At 31.7% G+C, this 24,420-nt stretch overlaps 1 protein-coding gene across 1 annotated transcript in view; it reads left to right on the top strand.

Annotated features, from left to right (window-relative positions):
* Positions 1–24,420, top strand: part of LOC145269386 (DNA replication licensing factor mcm4-like) — a 132,707-nt gene that overhangs the window by 19,719 nt on the left and 88,568 nt on the right. Inside the window, exon 2 of the mRNA XM_080125101.1 lies at positions 15,460–15,565. Within this exon, the coding sequence (XP_079981227.1) occupies positions 15,481–15,565 (85 nt within the window). The 5' untranslated portion in view covers positions 15,460–15,480. The remainder of the gene's footprint in view (positions 1–15,459; positions 15,566–24,420) is intronic.

The raw sequence follows: 24,420 nt of genomic DNA, 5'->3' as shown, positions 1-24,420 counted from the left end.
TAACATTAGCTACTTTTATTTTCTCTACCGCTCTCTCTCTCTCTCTCTCTCTCTCTCTCTCTCTCTCTCTCTCTCTACCCAGGACTGTGCCCTAATAAACAAAGTCTCTGACAGCATAGATACAGCACTTTCCCTCAACACTAGCACACAAGTTCATGTATTTGGTGACTTCAATTTCCACCACAGCAACTGGCTTGGATTTTCTACTTACACAGACGCAGCTGGTACCACAACACTTAACTTCTCTATATCTCATTCCCTATCACAGATGGTTAGGTTTCCAACTCGTTTCCCAGACTAGCAAGAACAACATGCATCACTTCTAGACCTGTTTCTGACCACAGTTCCCGATGACTGTGTAACGAATGTCCACAGCCCTCTTGGGAACGCCAATCATGCAGTGGTAATGGTTGAAATCGCCCTAAACTCTAGAGCCAAAACTGAAGAGCCACTGCTCAAAACAATGAGATATTATAAAAAGGCTGACTGGGAAGCCATCAGGGACGCTCGATGGCAAAATATCTTTTCACTTCCTGCTGAACATTGCGTTAATGAGACCACTGAATGGTTTAAAGTGGCAATTGAAGCACATGTTCCCACACGCAAATTCTATAGCAAACCCCACTCTCCCCAATGGTTCACTTCAACTTGTGCAGCTGCCATAGCGCAAAGGCAGCATGCATAGTGCAGATTTAACCGACATAAGTCCAGTTCAAACAGACAGAAGTACATAGAAGCCAGAAATAACTGTAAGAAAGAAATAGCGACAGCTAAGAGGGAATTTACTGGAACCACCCAAAAACGCATCGAAGCACAGAAATAAGGAACCCGAGACTTCTGGAAAATCTACAACAGTAGTAAATAATGGGCAATCAACAATTCGCCCACTAACCAACAATCATCAGGTTGTTTGCTCAGCAACTGAGAAGGCTAACATGCTTGCCAGTCGGTTTGCCTCAAACTCCACACTGGACCCTGCTAACCACCCCCTCCCTGACTTTCCTTTGCAGACAGACGCCACACTAGATGATCTGAAAATCACCCCTGCTCAGGTGCATGCTATCATGAGAAAGCTTGACACTGCAAAAGCATGTGGACCTGATTTCATTCCAGCTATGCTATTAAAAAGTGCGCCACCGAAGTAGCTCCAGTTCTCTCCGAACTTTAAACGCCTTAATGAATCTTGCTTTCCTGCCTGCTGGAAAACTGCTTCTGTAGTGCCAGTTTTCAAGAATTCTGGCGAAAGAACTGACCCAGTAAATTATCGCCCCATTAGCCTCCTCCCACTTTTCGCCAAAATATTTGAGACCATAATCAACCCAGCTCTAGTCCATCACCTTACAGATGCTAAACTTCTGATTGACCAACAATATGGATTTAGACAAGCCCGTTCCACAGCAGACATCCTAACTGTAATCTCAGAACGTATATATCAGTCACTGGACAAAGCGGGGGAGGGTAGAGCGGTAGCTCTAGATATATCTAAGGCTTTTGACAGGGTATGGCATGAGGGTCTTCTCAAGAAAATCAGATCATACGGCATCACTGAAAGAATACATAACATAATTAGATCCTTCTTGGATAAGAGAAAAATCCAGGTTGTCCTTGACGGTTGTACATCTAAACAATATGATATAAATGCGGGAGTGCCTCAGGGGTCTATCCTTGGACCTTTGCTATTCTTAATATTCATAAATGACCTCCCTGACAAAATTGTCTGAGATGGGTATGTATGCTGACGACACCACACTCTATAACAGACATAGCACTGAGGTTGAGAGTGTGGGCCACCTGGTTGCAAAGTCCTACTTGGAGATGGTTATTATACAGATCGCCATAACGGAGTTTGCAAATACGTTCACTGGAAGATATGTAAGAAACTCAACATTCAGTGTAGTAAAAAATCCTGGGAACATATACCCGAACGAACAGTTGGGAATGACAACTACACTATTCACTATGACTACATAATCCCTACTGCTACATATCTAGAAAACGCAGCTGTTAAACCAGATATAGTTATTTGGGACAGAGCAAACAAAAAAGCGACCATAATAGAGGTCAGTGTACCCAATGATACAGGGCTTAACAGAGTTGAGAGGGAAAAGATAACAAAGTATCAAGGACTTATGTATGATATGAAACGAATTGGAAATTAAAAGACGTTTCAATTATACCAGTCATCATAGGAGCAACTGGGCTTATGAAAAAGAACTTTAAAAAATACATAGCAAGCATACCCTGTGAACCAAGTGCAAGTGAAATACAAACGATTGCACTGAAAGGGACGGCTAGAATCCTGAAAAGATCTCTTGGTTGGACTCACTAAAATAGGGGTAAATGTCAGACATCTGGTTGGATGTCCCATCCCCTAGAAGAAAAAGTTTAAGAAAAATGGAAAAAAAAAAAAAAAAAAAAAAAAAAAAAACATGACAGGAAAACAAATGAACACATATCTAAAGAAATAGCAGAAACACTAGAGGATGACCTCCGATCCATAGTGGAATGGGGACAAAAATGGATGCTCATCTTCAATACTGCCAAGACTAAACTTGTTTCCTTCAATAATTACAAGAACCCTTCCCTACCCAATAGCAATGGCCAATGACTCTTTATCTGAAAGTACATCTTTTAAACTCCTTGGCCTAACGTTTACAGGAAACATGAGTTGGAATAATTACATTGAGAACATTGCCAGGGCCGCTGCGAAGAAGGTGGGTTCTCTCTACCATGCTAGAAATAGTAATACACACGGACGAAAAAACGCTTTGGATAATCAGATTTCAAGGTAGTTCTACTAAAATAGCCATATTTTTTAAACCAAAGCACTTCAAGTCTTCAAATTACTACTGTTTTGTTCGGAAATGAATATACTTTCAAATGAATTAATAAATATGAATGTACATTATATATTTTAAGAGTTTTAAGCAAATAAAGTGATAAAAATGTGAACATCATAAAATGGCGTTTTCGGTAAGGTTTTGTAATGACCCCCCCCCCTCCCTGTTTTCTAAAGGTCCGTACCGTGATTGTATGAAGAATTTCGTCATGAAATTTGGGTAGCAATCAGTAGAGGTGTTAATCTTAATACTGTCAAGTGTCCGAAATATTTTTGACCATTTCTTTTTTTGTCGTGTTAAAAATAAGACTTTAATATGACTAGTATCGAACATTTTGAAAAAAAAATTCTTCGGACACCCAGTAGGAAGTAAATCAATCTTTTTACGATCTTTATCAATTAAAAGTATTATTTTATGTTGAGTAGGACCGCGGTAATTGATAATTTAAAAGGACCTACCCGAAAAAAAAATTGTTTCTATTTCTCGAATTTGGTCAAATGAAGTTAGTATTACTAGCAGCAGCAGCAGCAGCTCCAGCCTGTAGAATCAGCCATAGCACAGCACAGTGTATAAACAACACGCGTTCTTTAATTTTTATTCAAGAACGAATTAAGAAAAACATGAAAATATGAATATAAATGTTCTTATATGTTTAATGAGAGCTATTTTGTTATCAGAATAACATTAGTTTAGAACTATTCGGTTTTCAGAATGTATAATAACAACAATCCCAACCAATTCGGCATTATGAATCTGTAGCAGGGTCAGAATGTTTGGGAAAATCACCATTGCAAATTTGACACCCCTAAGACAAAACTGCGAATAAAATATAAAAAAATCGTAATTTCTGTTTTTAAAGTGGGTTTTTTATTTTATTTATGGAATATACTTCCAAAATAAACTATTAAAGTTGTTTCAAACATAATAAAAATATTATTTCTTATTTGTTAAAAAACCGTGTTGACAAAATATCCGCTCGCGGTGATTGAATACGCGGACATTCATTGAATCTGTTGCAATTTCTCACATTTCTCGTCAAATTTAAAAACATGGTTAAAAAAACAAAATAAACTTTTGTAGATTGCATGCACTTTTATTCTTTAAATTAGTTTTGAACAGTGAATTAAAACAATGTTTTACTGCGAACAGCCACAAATGTTTTTTTTTTTTCAAAATCAAAATAAGTATCAAAATCTCGTTTATACATAGATTCGAAAAAGTTGTCAAAAAACAAATATATAACAAATAAATGTTATCAAAGGCAAGATAAGTTACTTTTCTACCTAACTGGATAATTTTCTAGTGTTTTTATTTAATGTAACATGTTTATTCAGCTCGAAAAACGTACAGTGTTTACCGATGTATTGGAAAATTAAAAATGGCGCCCGGCCCGACTCTCTTTGACACGGTAAGTTTGAGAAAAGGAGTTAAAAATAATAAAAACTATACAAAATACTGTTAAAAACTCACCGAATATATGTCAGCCTATGTCACATGTCACGGTAACATATATTGAGCGAGTTTCTAGCAGTATTTTGTCTACTTTTTTATTTTTAACTCTTTTCCACAAACTTACCATTTCAAGAGTCGGGCGCCATTTTAAATTTTCCAAAACATCGGTAAACACTGTTTTCAAGCTGAATAAACATGTTACATTAAATAAAAACACTAAAAAATTATCCAGTTATGTAGAAAAGTAACTTGCTTTTGATAACATTTATTTGTTATATATTTGTTTTTTGACAACTTTTTCGAATCTATGTGTATAGTAATACAAACCCTCAAAATCTAAATCAATATTCTTGAAATTTTAAAAGCAGTTAGAAAACACATCAAACTACAATTAGGAAGCTTTTTATTTCGTTATTTTTTTTTTTTTCTACTTATTAAGCGAAAGATATTTTTACAACCTGCTCCAGCATAGTATAAACGGCCTATGGAATTAACACCTTCAACCTCGAAAATAGAAATCAACAAATTTATGGAATTTTCTTTGAAATTTCGCAACGCAGTTTCTTATTAAATTAAAACTAAATATAACATTTTCTGACTTATTTACCTGTCGAATACACACACATATATATATATATATATATATATATATATATCTTTCTGTAAAATATTTATTTGAAATGGAAACGGCATTTTGCAGTTAGGACAACAAAACAAAAATGAAGTAACGGTTCGTATTCCTAAAACACTCTTTAACCCTAACAATAACACTAAGTTCGAGTGGCAAGCCCCCCCCCCCAAATAAAATACCTTTGTAAGCCACATACAAGCATCTAAAACAAACAAACAAAAAATAGATCCTTCCTTATTGAAAAATACACATGAAAATAAATTGGTTAACTGTCCTAAAATGCTAGAATGGCCAGGAAATGGTGAATTATTTTACATTAAATTTTTGTGAAACTAACCGCTCCCCCCTCTAATATTGTTTTTGTTAGCTTTGTCTCTGTCATGTTTTCAGTATGTTCACACATAATTTTCCTTAGCCCCTACAATTAATTCAAAGTCCGAATGGCAACCCTCCCCATATTCTCATTGCATAGAAACCCTATTAAAACTACACAATCATCTTTAAAAAAAAAAGAAAAAAAGTGAACTGCCCTAAAATGCTAGAATGACCTATAATAGGAAATTATTTTACATTCAATTCTAAAATAATTTGTTTATCTTTCATTAAAGTTTTTCATGGCATTTTATACATAATTTCCTAAAAAGGTAGAATCACATTTTGGAGGGGTGGTCAGAAGGAGTTGAGTGGGGTTAAACAGAAGGTGTTAATCTACAATAACACCAAAGAAATATTGCAATATATTCATTTTTAAATGGTCTTATGTTTAGATTTAAGTTTTTTGTACATAAAGCACATTACAATTCAACTTTGAGTTCTCCAACTTCTTTTCTGTTTATGGATACATGGCATTTTTAAGGAATTGCTGCATATTTATGCACATTTACTGCAGATTATTTGGAAACCATAAACTTTGGGAGATTTTCAGTTGCATATTCTGATTCCTTGTACAAAAATACACTTATATGGTAAATTTCATTTCTTAGTCTTGTGTTTTAACAAAGATATGACATTTTTACTGAAAAAGTAGTGTAAAAAATGTGACCAAACGCATATGGTCTTAAAAGAGGGAAAAATATCCAAACGTGTGAGGCACAAAAATAGCCATAACTACCTTAATTTTAATCAGATTTTAAAAATTTAAAAAGATTCTTTCTTAGCTCATCAAGCTCTTTCTATGCATACCAATATTGAAATATTTCAAGCTATTTCAATTTTTTCATGTGTATTGCTACTAGAAAACTACTAACACCCGAAAGTATCCTGTACCTCTATAAGGCTACCATTCGCCCATGTATGGAGTAATGTTGTCATATTTGGGCTGGTGCATCTGCCACTAGTCTCTCGCTCCTAGATAAGGTTCAAAAGAGAGTCGCCAATCTGATAGGTCCTGAACTGTCATCTAAACTTCAGCCTCTGTGCCATCAACATAATGTTGATCCCTCTGCCTGTTCTACAAGTACTGTAACAGAGAATGCTCTGATAAACTGCAAGCACTTGTGCCCCCATGACATAAATACCCCCTGACAAACCCCGACAAGCAGCTAAATCCCACCCCTTCACAGAGATCCCTAGATGCAAGAGAGCCTTCTACTCCAGTAGTTTCTTCCCCAGAACAGCTAAACTTTGGAATTCCCCGACTGCACTGACATGCAGAAGTTCAAGTGCAACGTGAACCGACATCTTGCTGCCCAACTTCCTACACAGCACCCCTGATGCTTATGTCCTCGATAGTAGCCCTCTACAACAAAGTGGCAATGTGCGTTGTTTGGGAGGGAAAATGTAATTAAAAAAAAAAAAACGTATATTCATTTCCGAACAAAACGATGGTATTTGGAAAACTTAAAGCCCTTCAGTTTGTAAAATATAACTATTTTAGCAGAAGCCCCTTGAAATCTGTGATTATCCAAAGCGGTTTATCGTCCATGTGTATTGTTTAGTAAAAGAAAGTGTCAGTAGGAAGGGAGGCTCGAACCCGTGATGCAAAGGCGGAAAAGAAAATTTTATAAAAGTCGATCAAAATAAATGTAGAGACGACGTCCGTTCGCAAATTGTAGATATTATAATCTAGGGAGGATATAAAAAGTTAAAAAAAAAAAAAAAAAAAAAAAAAAATAGTATCCCTCTTGAGACACCCCCCTCCCCCAAGCCTTTGCTGAACATTCAAAAACGCGCGCACTACTTTTATATATATAGATAACTGAAATCGAAATCTACGACTATTTAAAAATGAATCTATTGCAATATTTCTTTGATATTATTTGAGGAAATGACTTTAAATTGTGAAATAATTTATGATACTGCTAAGATTATGGTATTATCGAACAATGTCAGCCTGTAAAATTAGACAAGGTATGACTGCCAGCAGGTACATCTTTTCATAGAATAGACGGACTTTGGTATTTTGGCCCTTTGCATCTCACAAAACCAAATAGATCCTAGCTAAAATCTGTCTCCATAAAATAGGTCCCAAAGATAGGTAAAAAGGTTAGGAAAAATACTAGTCTAGCTAGAGTAATAGCGTAATGATGGCATAAACATATATAAGATAATTAGTACTTGTTTTATGTTCTATATAACTTGCAAATAAGGTAGTAGCCATACACTCAAGTAGTGATTCGGACCTAGGCGAAAGGGATATTATGAAACAGATGCCAATTTAGCAGTTTTCTGCTAGATCTGGAAATTTCGTTTACAATCTAGCAAGGAAAATTTTGATCTAGTGGCTAGCGTGTTTTTTCTAGAAAATCTGGAGATATTTGGCATCCACACACCCACAATTTTAAATGACAAAATAAAAAAAAAAGCGGTTGAAAACACTTTAAAACATAAACTAATTTATGTAGGTAGAAAAGTAGCATTTATTGCCTTTGGTAACAATAATTTATTGGCTATTTGTTTTATTTTTCACCATTTTTTCCCGCCTAACCATTCTTAAAACTCGCTATAAAATTGCTTTTTCGAAGTACATGGGGGGGGGGTTCAACCTCGGTAGTTTTAAATACAATCCAAAAATCCCCTTTAATTTAAAAGTATTTATTCACTTGGTTAAAGTGTAAAAAAGTTAACAGTTGAAAATTGTAAAAAGCAAAAATAACAGCAAAAAAAAAAAACTTGTACCAACTTGTGAAAACAGTAGCATTTAATTATCTACCAACCTGTATACTTTTAATATGCTAAAACAATCGCTTAACGGGCTTAATTTCTAAAAGGTTGTAAACAAATGACTTATTCTACCACTAACGCTAAGTTCGAGTTGCACTCCCAAATGTAAAGTTAGTGATAATCATAGATTTTTTAATACAATTTTTCAAAAATGAAATCCCCAATAGTTAAACGACAAGCAATCAGCTAATTGTTGTAAAGACAACTAAAAGAAATGAAATAAAAAATAAAAAATTAAACACAGTTTCAGCACGTATAAAAGATACTTGAATTTTGTTGCATTTGGTATCAGGTATTTGTTGATTTTTGTTATTTACAATTTTCGACTGTTAATTATTCTACACTTTAACAAATGACTGTTGTTCTTTCTTACTTGCCCCCACCCAAAGCCAACATTCATAATTTTACTTATTTTCATTAATTTTTTCAACGTTTATTATTTCTATTTAATTGTCAGCGTGAACCACCTTTTTTAAAATGCAGCATATGTTAACACTACAGCAAAGTTTATTGCGTTTATTTTTTAGCAAACATTAACAACAGAAAGTTTTCCACCTGTAAAAAAAAAATTTCCTACGATGGCAAAGGTCAGTTTTTAATGTAGTGAAAATCCTGGAGTATATGTAGACCCAATGAATAGTGTTGTTATCTGACACTCAGAAAGATAAAGCGAAATCGGCACTTTGTGATCTTGCTGTGAGGATTTCAGGCTTAAATTCAAAGGCATCTACTGAAGATCCAGACACTATTTCAACCACAGACTCAAAGGGAACCTGCAATGAAGAGGATTTTGAAAAGCTTTTGGATCAAGAAAATCATAAAGCAAGGTCAAAGCGGCGTAAGCTACAGGAAACAGCTAAAACGCTATCTTCAGTGAATAAAAGCCTTAGCAAGTTTCAAGCTAGACTTTCATGCTGCATTACAGCAAGTAGAACAACTAGGTAGAAAATCTAAGTTAAATGTTCATGAAGCTATAAAGCAGTACCCTGTGATAGTGAAAGAATCTGCAATGTTGGCAGCAGCACTTCCTCCAACACAAGTGAGTGTTGAACGTTTATTTTCAGCACTAAGGCTAATCAGGACAGACCAAAGGGCTGCAATGAAAGAGAAGCTCACTGAAGCCATCTTGTTTTTGAGAGTAAATTATTAAATTCTTATTTGCAACTTTCAATTCTATAATTATAAATAAAGCCTATTTTTTATGTTTACAAATAAGACATTTTTATAGATTGATTTTTTTTTTTTTTTTCCCTAATATTGTGATAGAAGATTTATGAGAATGGACAAATGCAATAACAGATGAGTTTTTTGGGAGAGGAGAGGGTATAAAGGAAAAAGAAAATATATAGCTTGAAGTGCAACTCTGCTATGACAGATTTGAATATGCTGATAGGCTGGTAAATGATCATGAGCATAAATAATACCATTGTGTATTTTATATATATATATATGTATATATAGTTATGTGTGTATATATGTGTATATGTATGTATGTATATATATATATATATATATATATATATATACTCGGGGTTTTTTTATATTCAAAAGTAATGGACTAATGAATTCAACGAGGTTGTTAGATAGTGCTCAATAAAAAGAGCTGATAATACTTGTTTATTGTTATATAAACATGCTCACATCCCGCTGCTACAAATAGCCACTTGTTTCAATCAAACAACAGATATCATCAGGCAGCGACTTGACTATTCAAAAGTTCAATGAATAAACTTATTCATTGAGCTGTACTACCGGCGAAGCAAACGTCTCTCTATTCTATGTTCTGTGTATTTGGGATTGTTTTACTCTTTTATTCATGTTGAATTCACCTATTCGTAACAACCATCATCATCGTCATCATAAATGCTCCTTCATATATATTCTACATGTACGTGCATGTGTATGTGTGTTTGTGTGCATATGTATGTACATATGTATGTGTGCTTGTTCTTGCGTATGTATGTTTGCGTACATCTGTTTGTATGTATGCTTGTATGTGTGTGGGGTGGAGAGGACTCCCAAAAGCCCTGTTGCGGCAACCCATCTGGGTGAAGCAAATCTCTGATTTAAAAATAAAAAAACAAAGCGGGAGACCAGTACCTGCATTAAGCTGGTCTGCAGTTTGATTTGTTGCTGGCTATCTTGCCGATGCTTGTTGCTGGATCTCAACATTTTGAACCGAGAGAGAGACTTAGCTGTCGTACAAAGCTAAAACTCTGTAACATCATCTTTGTATAGATACTTCCTCAGGCATTTGTCTATAAAAATTGTCCATGGCAATGGAAAAAGTGTCACATGTGTAGCCCTGAAATGCTGGGAGCATGTAATAATTGATCTGACATCATTCTATATATGCATGTGTGTGTATGTATGTATGTTAATATATGTACTAGTGTTTGTATATGTAGGTATATATGTATATATTTTTATTTATTTTTTGTGTATATGTTTGTGTGTTTGTATATACGTATATATATTTGTGTATGCATATAGGTGCATATATATGTATGTGTAGGTATATGTAGGTAACTTTGTGTATGTATATGTGCATACATGTGTACGTATATGTATGTGAATATGGATGTGTGTATGTTTATGGGTATGTATGTGTGTATATGTATAAGGACCGTCTTCAATGTCATGTCTGCTTGAGCGTGTGAATTCGCTGGCAGGACTAAAAAAAAAGGTTATCTTCGGGCTCATGGACTTTCAGTGACTGAGGGAGTGGCACTCGTCTGACAAGACGTTACAATCATCATATACGTATATATGTATGTGTGTGTGTGTGTGTGTGTATATATATATATATATATATATATATATATATATTTCAATAATAAGCAATCCATGCTACTAAGGCCTTTATGGCATTTTCCTGTTTTACCTTTGATCCTCATTCCATAAAGCCAATATTATCTTTTAAAATATTATTCTCTGTATAATGTCTTTATCCCCCTCTTATGAGAAGCGTTTGGCTTCGAAATGCCATGGCCTAAAGAGGTTTCCCTATCCCTAAATATTCTATTTTGAACTGATAGCATAATAAAGTTTAATTGTAAACTTTTTATCCCTTTGTTATCTAAACTTATTCTGTAAAGCTGTTTGAGTTTATATGTGAGTATATTTATCATGCAAGTGAATGTTAAGCATAAAAAATGATATACATGAAAAGTAATTATAAAATGCTGAATAGATGTGGGAGGCTGGTATATGGATCTGCAAAATAGATTTTCAAATAGGGTCAAGGAGTCGGGAGTCCGAAGTCGGAGTTGAAGATATTAAAGGAGTCAGAGTCGGACTTTTACCATCCGACTCCGCAACCCTGATTTCGAGGACAGTTGACCATTTTTTGTGAGTGATAAATGGTGCTCTTTTCTTTAAGGAAGGATCTGTTTTTTTAGACACTTATATGTAGCTTACCAAAGAACTTTGTTTGGTGAGGAGCTTGCTACTTGGACTTAGTGTTATTGTTAGGGCTAAAGAAGGTTTGAGAGGATGAGGCTTGCCACTCCTACTTAGGGTTAGAAGTAGGATTAAGGGTTTTTTTTTGTTTTTTTTTTTTGTTTTTCTTTTAAGAGGGCGTTTGATACCCATATTTATGGTTAATGGATCATAATTATTGGCTTTTGAAAATGTTATGCCTTAGATTTTGGATATCAAATTACTTTTAAACATGTAAACTTTTTGTCGTAATTCTTAAGGGGTGTGAAACTTAACAAGAATTACAACAAACACAAAAATAAATTTCATTTAAAACAAGTGACGTCACTAACAGAAAACGTGATGTTTGGAAAACTAAGTATTTTTGTCCACTTAAATATCAAAAAACACTTTTTTCTCAAGCTAACAAATCGTTCACAAATTTTGGATAAATTTGGTTTATATTTTCAATTACATTTCTTGTCCGAGTGACAACTTTCCAAGCACTGTTTGTGTAACGGTATAGAATTTTTAAGCCATTGCCCACTGGTATGAGCTTTTGAATAGGTTTTTATAGAGAAGAGACTAAAAAATGTTCTAGAAGGGAGCAAATAAGTCAATTGTGCAGCATCTGCTAGTGACAAACTACTTCCACTTTACGTTGTCTACAAAGGGAAAACCCTCTACCAGGCATGAACACACAGTGGACCTGTACTGCCTATACAGTCAGTTTAATAAGATGGATAGATGGAGGCATCCTTGGAATTTGTGTGAAAATATTTCCTACATCACACACGTGAGTTGTCAAAATTTAGGCTTTTCCGTGGACACTTTTTCTTTAGAAAAAGTGGGTTAAATTACGACCTCAACATTTCAAGAAATTCAGTAATTTCACCACTATTTATTTATTTTTCAAGCTTTTCTCATGAGACTTTGCACTCTTATGTAAAATTGTGTGCTCTTTCTGATTATGCAGACAAATCTGCTGTATCTCTTTACCATAAGCCATGAATTATAAATTCAGATGTACAAATTTCAATTTTTTTTCGACTGGCGCATGGTACCATACAGTGGGTGTCTATTTATGAATAAAACTAAGTATTATAGTAGTATTTAAATATAGCTTTATTGAGAATAGGCATTTTCCTGCCTCCTCACCAAGTGAGAGCTTAATTTTGGATATAGCCATTGAAAGCCTAAAGAGCGTTCATGGCCAGCATGTACTACTCCCCTCAAAGAAAAGAAAATTGAGTAGATATGAATTAATCTCATAAATAAATTAAAGAAAATTCAATTATGTAAATAAAGAAATAAAACAGTAATTTTTTACCCTATTTGCACCTTAACATTTAAAATGATTACTTCTATAGGTTTTAGAGTATGCTGAAAACGAATATCACATTTAAATTTTCTGCAAAAAGTAGTTTTCTGGATATTAAGCAATGTCGTTTCTTATGTTATCACTGGTAGCCATCTTATTATGCGCAAGCGCAACCCCGAAAAACTATGCACAAACGTGCATACTAAGATGGCCACCAGCAATAACGTAAGAAATGACATTGCTTAATATCCGGAAAGCTACTTATTTTCAGAAAATTTAAATGCGATATTCGTTTTCAGCACACTCAAATTTTTAAAGGTGGTCATTTTAACGAAAAATGTTAAAGTGGAAACAAGGTAAAACTTTACAAAATGCATCACAAAGAAATTCTTTATCGAATTGTCTAATTATTTAGATATCCTCAGTTAAAAAAAAAAACGGGTTTGTTTTACAGATTTGAAAAAATGATCCAGACAATAAAATAAATTCAAGTTTCACAATACCTTTCTTTAATTGGTAGGTGAAAGTACAGAATAGTTAACAAAAAACATCCTTTTTTCCCCATGTTAAGAATGGGTTTCTAAATGTTATTATTTCAGCATGGTAGTAGCATAAGTGCACAAGTATCTTTTTATTGTTTGTTTGTTTGTTTTTTTTTTTGTTTTTTTTTGACCACTAAAAAACACAATTCTACCTTAAGTACAAATAAGAAGTTAAAGGCATGTACTTAATACATTTTGTTGTTTTTTAACGCTTTTAGTGCATGTGTACTAAAAGCGTTGAAAACAATAAAATAGTATTGTTTGGAAATTGAATTTGAAAAACTTGAATAACTTTTTAAATTGATGAACTCAGAATAAAAAATGATAATACGATAAGACATTCTATTTTTAAAAGAATACTTTAGTCAGATCAGCGCATGACGTGCTTAGCGATTGTTTTTCTGTAAGCAGATTTGATTTCTATAAAGATAACATTTTCCAGAAATTTCTGCACAATTAATAATTATCAAATATTTACATACTATACATGAAAATAATTCTGAAACTATTATCTATATGAAAATGGATGATATATGCCGATTTATCTTATCAATTTTTAAATATTCTTTGTCAACTTTGTTCGGTCGTAACTTTACTTCCTGTGGTCATAAAAATAAAAATCAAACACCAGTAGAGATGAACTTTGTTTATATAACCTGTAAAATTTCAGCCATATCCAATCAAATTTTACTCCGCGCATATGTATCCAAATGTAATGTATAAAATAAAAACACTGAAAAAAGTGTTTCCATTTTTATTTTTTTTACCGTTTTTTTTTTTTTTTTAAACTTGGAGCATAAAAACATTGAACACATAAAAGAAAAATAAATTAACATCACTGGAATGCTTATTCTATTCTCTTTTCATCAATGTAATTCTTTTAAAAATTGACCAACAAATAAGATATTAGGTATGTAATATTGCCAATGGCCACGAAAATACAGCATACACTTGTAATGCTTATCAGTCTATTTACTTCTGGGATTTGCAATTTCTTGGTTTCTTCAATTTTCTTAGAGAATGCTGGGACATGGGTCCGCTAATGTTGAATAAAATCTTTGTTCTAATTTCTGCTAAACAACTAGTTAGAACAGATTGAACCTCCAAAGAACTTTAATTACTTTGTTTTAAAAGAATGCTTTCAGTTGACGTGTGGTAAAAATAAAACATTTAAAGTTAAATTGAGAGCTTAATGTACTGGGCAAATTAAAAAAAAAAAAAGATTCCTTTTTCATTTGAAGCTTTGAATAAAAGAATGATACTGTCATAGTTAATTAATATTTATTACAATAAAACAAAAATTAGTAAAAAGAATAAAATAAATTTTTTTTTTTTTTTTTTTTTTTTTTGTGAGTTAGATTTGTCAAAATTATCCTTTACTTTTTGATATTAATATCTTAATTTCAAATACGTGTTGTCAAACTTCTGCTTAGACGATTTATCAATCAAAAAGATTGTTTCTATTTTGGCTGCAGGGTCTTATTTATAATAGAAATACAATTTCAAACTGATCTGATCCTCCAATTTTTCTCTCCATTTTGAGGAAATCAAAATGTTTAAAATGAAGTGTATTAATTAATCTGTGTTTGCATATGTTTACTTCTGGAAATAAACTTGTTAAATTTATTGAAATTCCTTTTATTTACCTCCTGTTCTTTTGCAAATTCATCTGCATATATCTACATAGAGCTCTAACAAGATTTTGATTTTGGAACTAAATGAAACCTACATTTCCTACAGCATAGTCATTTGTATTCTCAAGTTTTATTTGAAAATATTCTATGCAATTTATAGATTTCTTGAACTATTAATGCTAAATTATTACCTATTATATCTTTATAATGTTGATATAAAATTTAAAGTACTTGAAATATAAACGCATTGTTCGAGTGTTTTCTCAAGTATTTGGTAGTAATAAATATTGGTTTGAGTTTTGTTAAATTACTAATGCATTTAGATATTTAATCACTGTTATTGCAAGTACAAGCTGTTATTAAAAAAAATAACAATGTTGTGTTTAACCTTTTAATTGTAAGCTGATTTTATTTTTATTTTATTTTATTTTTTTTTTTTTTTTTTTTACCCTCCCAGTGTCAGTCAGCCTAAGCCAAAATGTCATCCCCTGCCAGTACTCCCAGCTCTCAACAAAGAAGGGAAAATCAGGAATCTGACCTTCCTGAAGAAGGAATGGTAACACGTAAGTTGCTTTCAAAGGCAATTTGGAGATTTCTCAATTTAGTGAAAAATGTGGTTTTGAGTAAGTTTTTTCAAAATGAGTGTCATGAAATACATTTTATGATTTTCACTCTCAGTAAACCAAGAAAAAAATGTGAATCCGACATCAGTCAAGAAATATAAAATACATCATATATCGTAGCACTCACTTTAAATAACTTTGTCTTTGAGAAATGTTCCTGTAAAATGTTAAATACACACCGACGTCAACTCCTACTATTTTTGCAACTTTATATTGGCCAACATGATTTCAGATCTTTTGTTTTCCGTGACAGTTGTCAAATTTTATTGTTCTACATTGTTTGTATTTGTACAACTTTCTTTAAACTCAGCATACCACTTGTTTCCAACATATATAAAACTAGATATCCCAAACTAGCCTAGTTTAGGATGCGAAAACTGGTAAATAAAGTTAAATTTCCCTTGCGATATCATGTTTATTTTTTGGGTTATTTTGATAAAATTTTGATTTAAATAAGATTTAATCTTTTTGCTATATAGATATATAATTCATCTTATGTCTTTAATAGTTTTTTTTCCCGGTTACTTCAAGTCATGTCACTGATTTTGGTGAACACGGCCTTTTTTTTTTTTTTTTTTTTTTTTTTACACAAAAAAGTCGGTGTTTTTCAAATTTGGTGCGTGCGATATTGTGAGTCTCTAAGTATAAAAAAAATAGTACCATTTTAAAGAAAAAGGTCACTTATCAATATGGTGAGCTTAAAAAAGGGTTTTAAGTTTTTTTCACAAAAAAATCCAACTTGAAAACTTCAGTGAAAGAAATTCAATTGAAAAAATTCCGAAAATTGCACCATTTTGTAGAGAAATATCTCTTTAAAAAATCTGTTGGTGTCATATTGCTATGCTCATAAATCAAGGAGCGCCACTAATAAAAGTGACTGTACCTACACATCAAGATTTATGACTTAATCCCAAGTGACCGAACACGAAAATAAACTTGTTTCACTATGGATATATCAAAGTTCTTAAGTGAGTTTGTTTTTGTTTATTTAGAAGTTATAGAAAGTCATTGACAAGTGCTTCAATAAAAGAAATGAAAATTTACAATTTAAAAAATGTCAGTTGTTTATTTTTTATATCTTTCAAACGTTCATATGTTCTTTGCTTTATCTTCTTTCCGTTGGATAAACTTCAGCATTGTTAAATTATCTTTTAAAAATTAAACTGGATACATTTTAAACCAAAATCATTTTTAGTTGCATGTGACTGATGGAAAAAATTTTCTTTTAAATATGCCTCATTATATATATATCTAACATTTTGTTAAATTATTATTTTTTTTTTTTATTAGACTGTACAGTTCCATTACTTAAAAAAAAAATTAACAAAATATAGCTAAGTTATGTTAATTATGTGTAAATAAAAAAAAAAATTAATTTCGCATAAAAATGTGCATTTTTTTTTTTTTGTTTATGTTCTATCGGGTGTTTTTGATAAATTTGAAGATTTTGTTAAATTATTTTTTTATTACACTGTACATTACTTAAAAAATAATAACTGAAAATATTAAGTTATGTGCACGTGGCGCATAAATGAAAAAGGAGATCCACACACACACACACACACACACCTGTTAAAATCCGAGGGAGAAATCAGTATTTTAAACTATGACCGAAGTTAGAAATAAATAACAAAAATTAATTACTTTCAGAAAGAACTGTGAAAAAAAGTAAATAAAGAAAGTGAAAGAGAATATATATATCCGTAATTATTTAATTGAAAATGTTTTGATTTAATTAATGAAAATGGGAATGTTTTATGATATATATTTTTATTATTAACAGAAAATGAAAAAAATTATTAAAAAATGAAAATGACTTATTCATAATTGTCTAACCTGGGTGAGTGCCATTTGAAAATCAAAACATTTATTGTATAAAAATTTATCAAAATATAATTGTAAAACCATTTATTGAAAAGTTTAAGAAAATATAATTTTAATAAAACAATTTTGGGATCAAGTAAAGAATATATACCCTGTAGCAGACGACGTCGCCTGGCGGTGACAAGCGCACAATTCAACTAACACCGGTGATTCGACATTGGCACAAGCACATGGCATCGTGTGTTTGTAAACACGTCAAATAGCAAACATGCTCGAATATTCGGCAACAAATTTTTTTTTTTTTTAATATATTTACAAAACTTTTGAAGATTTAAATGAAAAAATATATATTTACAAAACATTTTTTTTAAGTAAGTAACAAAACGAACGTATTTAATAAATAAAAGATATTTAAATAAATGGGTGTCTTTCTGTGTCGGATTTTTTCGATCAAGATTGATTTTTATGTACCGTGTGTTTTTTTTTTTTGTTTTTTTTACGGAGGGGGGGGGTGTCTGTATGCGTTTTTAAGACAATTCAATATTTATTTAATTATTCTTTAAAACATTTCAGCGACAATATATTTTTTAAATATTTTTAAATATAAACTTTTGACGAATATTCGCGAGCAAGATTTTTTTTTTAATAAAAGATATTTAAATAAATGGGTGTCTTTCTGAGTGCGTTTTTATTTAATAAAAATAAAAATTATAAAAAGATTTGGTACTGGTCGCGATTTGAGTTCCCTGCCGAACACCATAAAAAAAAACCACTGACTTCTCCCTACGCATGAGCAAAGGACATTTATTGCCTTTGTTTTTTATCACTTTTATCGACCTTTTCTTTTCTTTTTTAAATAGCTTTTTATTTTTAAATGACGACGTTTTTAGTGTTTATGAATATTAAAAGAAAAATAATTACTAAACATTTATTTATAAAAAAAAATGGGTGCTAGTGCACTTATGATTCGCGCTATAGTTTAAATCGTATTTCTAAGTTTAATTAAAGTTTAATGTTTTTTTTTATTCAATTGTGGGGAGGGTGTTTTGTACCTATTCTCTACTTCAACCTTACAATTGAATAAAAAAAACATTAAACTTTAATTAAACTTAGAAATACGATTTAAACTATAGCGCGGATCATAAGTGCACTAGCACCCATTTTTTTATTAATAAATGTTTAGTAATTATTTTTCTTTAAATATTCATAAACAGTAAAAACGTCATTTAAAAAGAAAATGCTATTTAAAAAAGAAAAGAAAAAGTTGATAAAAGTGACACATAAAACAGTAAAAAAAAAAAGTCGATAAAAGTGAGATATTATTAATAAATGTGTAGTAATTTCTTTTATTTCAATATTCATAAACAGTAAAACTTATAAAAAGTCGATAAAAATTCATGATCGTTTAGTTACTATGGCAACTAAAACATGTCCTTTGCTCATGCGTAGGGAGAAGTCAGTGTTTTTTTTTTTATGGTGTTCGGCAGAGAACTCAAATCGCGACCAGTACCAAAGATTTTTATCTAGAATTCATCTTTATAAAAATAAAAGTTATAAAAAGATATGTGAATCAAATATATTTTTAAATCTCGATTGTTTATACTTGTGATTTTATTATGCATAAAAATTGCCTCGGCCTATAATTATTTCTCCTTCACTAACCACCGACATACATCACACTTTAAATATATATTGAATTGTATTAAAAACGTACACAGAAAAAAAAAATGTCAAAACCGTATAGAATGAACCTTTTTTTAATAAGTTTTATTCAGTCTTTATTTGAACTTAATGGACTGGGTTTTTTTTTTTTTTTAATTATTATTTATTTTTGTATTTATTGACTGTTTTATTCTTTTTATCAAACAAAAATAGAACTTTTATAATGAAATATATATTATGGACTGTTTTTCAAACATCGAAATTTTAAAATTAAAGTTTTATTTTAAAAAAAATAAAATAAAAGACGAGGTGTTTTGTTTTTTCGAGATATTTTTTTTCGCCATTTATCACTTTTAAATTTTATTCAACAATGAAATGATAAAAAAACACTTTTTGTTAAATATATTTTTAAAAAATTATTATAAAATATCTATAAAGTCTATTTTTTATGTCTATAAAAGTTTGTTGAAAGTTCAAATAAAGTTTATAATTTAATTGAAAACAAAGCACCTCGTCTTTTTTTTTTTTTTTAATAAAACTAACTTTAATTTTAAAATTTCGATGTTTGAAAAACAGTCCATAATATATATATATATATATATATATATATATATATATATATATATGTCATTATAAAAGTTCTATTTTTGTTTGATAAAAAGAATAAAACAGTTATTAAAAAGTTCTGTAAATATATTAAAAACGCACCCAAAAAGACACTGATCTATTTAAACATCTTTTATTTTTTAAAAAATCTTGCTAGCGAATATTCGTCAAAATTTAATATTTAAAAATATTATTTTAAAAATATATTAATTGCCGCTGAAGGTAATGTTTTAAAGAATAATTAAACTCTGGAATTCCATCCCAGGCCACTGCTTAGTGCTTCCTCAACTGTACTGACATGCAGAAGTTCAAGTGTAAGTAGTTGTTGCCCCTAATAGTATCCCCCTACACCAAAGTGGCAATGCGCCTTGTTTGGGGTGAAAATGTAATTAAAAAAAATAATAAATTGTCTTAAAAACGCATATAGACCCCCCCCCCCCAAAAAAAAAAAAAAAAAAAAAAAAAAACACGGTACATAAATATTAATCTGGGTCGAAAAAATCCGAAACAGAAAGGCACCCATTTATTTAAATATCTTTTATTTAAATACGTTCGTTTTGTTACTTACTTTAAAAAACTGTTTTGTAAATATATTTTTTTCTTTTAAATCTTCAAAAGTTTTGTAAATATATTTAAAAAAAAATTGTTGGCGAATATTCGAGCATGTTTGCTATTTGACGTGTTTACAAACACCCGCCGCCATGTGCTTGTGCCAATGTCAAGGTCGAATCACCGGTGTTAGTTGAATTGTGCGCTTGTCACCGCCAGGCAGCGTCGTCTTTACTTGATCCCAATTTTGTAATGAAAGCAACATTGGATTTTTATAAAAAAAAAAAAAAAAAAAAAATTTTTTTTTTTTTTTTTTTTTTATTAAAGCAACTTTAAAGAGTCACCAACAAATTAATTTAAATGAAACCGAAAAATCATTATCTAGTTTAATTTTTTTGTTATTTATTTTATACTTCGGCCATAGTTTGATGTACTGATTTCTCCCTCGGATTTTAACGACAGATGCACACAAAAAAATGGCATCTCCATTTTTTGGCAATAAACTGTAGAAGTACCCCCGAGACCTATACGTTCTATACGTTTTTGATAAACTTAAACTGAGATATGTCAAAATCAACACCAGTGGAAATAAAGTTCAACTGGAAGCTGCTCTCTCTCTGACTGCTTGAGAAGAAATCCAGTTAATTCATATCCACCTCCGAAGCATAAAAAAAAAGTCCCTTAGCGAATCTGCTGAACATTCAGATAACTCCTGCAGTTGTGATGAAGAACCATCTCAGGATATCTTCCGTTATGAGCATCAAGGACAATGAGTTGCTGTCTACTATGACACCAACTTTTACATTGGCCAAGTCATTAAAGTTATATCTGCATCCAGTGCTGTAATAAAATTTTTATCACAAACCAAAGATAGAAAAGATTTTTTTCGATGGCTTTTGTCAGATGACATTGCACAGATAGTCAGCATTTGTTTACAGATGGGGGTTTGAGGTAATGCCAGTTTCAAGTGATGGTAGGATTTGGAGTGTTCTTGATATATCTACCATAGCAGAAGCTTATGAAAGAATTCAATAAGGAAAGGAATTGTAAGACCTGCCTATAAAATATCTTGTTTACTTGTTTTTTAAATTGAAAGTTTATCAATGCTTGAAAAAAATGACTTGTAATTTTTTTGTATAACAAATTTCTAAATCTTGTTGTTGTTGTTGTTGTTTTTGCGATTTTAACAAACATTTTTTTAATTCCTCACCCAAAAATTAGTAAAGTTGCAAAGTTTTAAGCTTCTACCTCCAATGGTTACATTTTTACAGCAATTTCAGTAACCTGTATAGTTTTGACTCTTTTTAACCCCTTTTTTTTTGCCCTTTTTACCAAATTGTCTGTTCGGCTGCTTTTACATGATCCACAATCGAGTGGTTTTGTCAATTTATAATTAGGAGAAAAAATTATTTTGATCTCTAATGTGTTATGAATGTGCTAAGAAGATTCAATACATTAGCTAATGAAATTGATATGACAAAGTTGCATTTCTGTGTCATATTTGCACTTTTTTCCCATTGGTAGTGGAATTTTACCTAGTGTTTAGGTTGGTTTCATCTAATAATTATTGCTTTCATTAGTATTAATTTTCATTTACCACAAGATGACATTACATTTATAAGGATTTTTCACTTGTTAGTAGCTTACATTTTTTGTTATATCCTATGAATTTGGTTTCTGGACCATGATAAAATTGTTGCCGATGGTTCCATTTCCATTTAATGAAAACCAGTTATATTTTTTTGTTGCAAACTATCTACTAGTTGGCCAGTTGTGTACAAATCCTAAGATAGAAGCTTATCATGTCTGAAATTGACACAATGTTCAACAAGTGAGTTCGGAGATGCGCCACTGTGCAACTCCTGCTCTCTACCAGAGTTTACCTGGATGTGCTGAAGAGTATGATGATCACCTGGTGCAATCAGGCTTGCGCTGGCAGCAGGACTTGGCGCCGGCTCACAAGTCCAAAGAAGGAGTGCTACAACTTTGTACCTTTCTCTCACGGCACCCCCCTCCTCCCTTGATTTGAACTTGCTGGATTACTTCTTAGGTCATATGTCGAGAACATGATCTCCCACAATACTGAAAGCAGCTTGATTGCCACTGAGCTCCCGCCACTGCTTGTGAAAAAGGCATGCTTCCAGTTCTGGGCCCATATCGAGGCAGTGATTAAGGCAGAAGGTGTCTACATTGAATAGATGTCAGCTCTACTACATAGTCAAGTTATCTGAATTGACTTTTTCAATAAAAGTTTAAAAAATAAAGCTATAGTGTTGGTTTCTTTAGGGAGTCAAATTTATTGTTTCCCCCCTGTAAAATTACAAAACACAAGTTGCCATTCTTAAATGAATATAATTAAACAATTGGATAAGAAAAAAGAAATTGCAAACAAAGTACAAATTGTAATTCTTTAAGTGAATGTTCTGCACCTGCTGCCTGCCTCATCTGCTCTCATAGTGTCTTCAGTCTTTGAAGTTAAATAATTTTAAGTTTTAATGTAGAAACATTAGTTTCTCTATTCTCAGGACACAGCCTGTTCCTCATAGATTAATACACATTACCACCTGTACTAAAGAGCCTCTCACCCTCCAGATATTTTAAATATTTTGAAGCCAGTTACTCAGTTGTGGAAAGGTTTCCTGTGTCTTCTTCCACCACTGAAATGGATCATCACCTCTTGTTGTAAAGCTACATAATGATCAAGTTCTTTCGTGCACTTAACCATAAAAGATTTACTTTTGAGTTTAGATTGTGATACTTGTATTTCTGTTGTAGTTGCGGTTTCCAGGTTCAACTCAGTTTCTATCTGCTCTGTTTTGATTTGTTATTTGAAGTTAATTTATCAAACAGGTTTGAAAGAGGTACAATTTTACTTTCATTTTGTTCTTCTTGACTCAACAGCTGATTCTGCCTCATTATCATCAGTAGAAGGTAGATGTAGAATCTAATTCTTAATAGTGTTTTCCATGCCATTCTTTTGAAATTTTAATTTTGGATCTAGGAAAGTAGACAAGTTTTTATCATTTAGATAGGATGAAAATCTTTCCATTGTTCAACAGTGATAAGGATTCCACTAAAGTCAGAAATATTGGATAGCTTTTGAAAGAAATAACCTCACAGCGAAAATTGTTGGTATTATCATCGATATGATTGATGTTCTGTGACTTGCTTCTTTGGTGATTTTTTTTTTTTTTTTTTTTTTTTTTTTTTTTAATGGACTCTGTATCGGGACAATTTTTTTTTTTTAATAAGCCCCCATTAGTAAGTTGTTATGGTAGGGATCTTTAGTCACAAATTTTCTTATTAAAGAAATTCCGATTTGTGTAAGTCATTCTGCTTCACATAAGTGTCATAAAAAGTCCCTTTCTGATTAATGTTTACAAGATAAAAAATAATCTGTTATTCTGAAAAACAGCCAAGTTCATTTGCTTATTTTAAATCTGGTAAACATTAATCAAAAGTGACTTTTTCTGGGCATTCAACTGTAAAGCAGAACAGTCTGCACAAACCGGAAATAAATCGTTTGTAAACAATCACAGCATTAACTTGAACCAAGCCAATACAAAAATAAAATATAGATGTTAAAAAAAACAAAAAACAATAGTACTTACGCAGATAACTTTTTGGAAACTTATTTCTTAACATGTGAAGGAGAGGGTATTTATTTGTTATACTTTCACCTAACAATTTAATGAACAATACAAAACAAGTGTCACAAACAATAAAGGAGGACAACTGAAGTTTTTCTCTGTATGTTTTTAACTGGAGAAGGGGTTGAGGGAACTCTCAAATGGACGAATGTGGTCAGTGCCAAGCAAAGAATTCAACAGAATGGCAAAGAAATACCAATTGTATAAATAACTCTATCGTGATAACATGCAACAATTTCTTTTATTTAATTTTTTTTTTTTTTTTTTTTTTTTTTTTTTTTTTTTTTTTTTACAGTGATCACCACTTATCAAGGCCCGGAAGCCACTCAGGGATAAGGGTTATTGCAAGTACATTACATTAGTGTGGAGATTTGATGAAGTGTTTACTTAAGGGGGCAGTTCATTAGGAATTTGTTAACGTTGGACTTGAAGACATCCAAGTTGTAATCCGGTGGGAAGCAGGCAGACGGAACAGTTTCACAGGCGTGCAGTTCTAAGAAAGCT

This window comes from Euprymna scolopes, chromosome 1 (genome assembly GCF_053919585.1).
Source record: "Euprymna scolopes isolate OS-2025 chromosome 1, ASM5391958v1, whole genome shotgun sequence".
Lineage (NCBI taxonomy): Eukaryota > Metazoa > Mollusca > Cephalopoda > Sepiida > Sepiolidae > Euprymna > Euprymna scolopes.
This window is presented reverse-complemented; position numbering and strand designations above follow the sequence as displayed.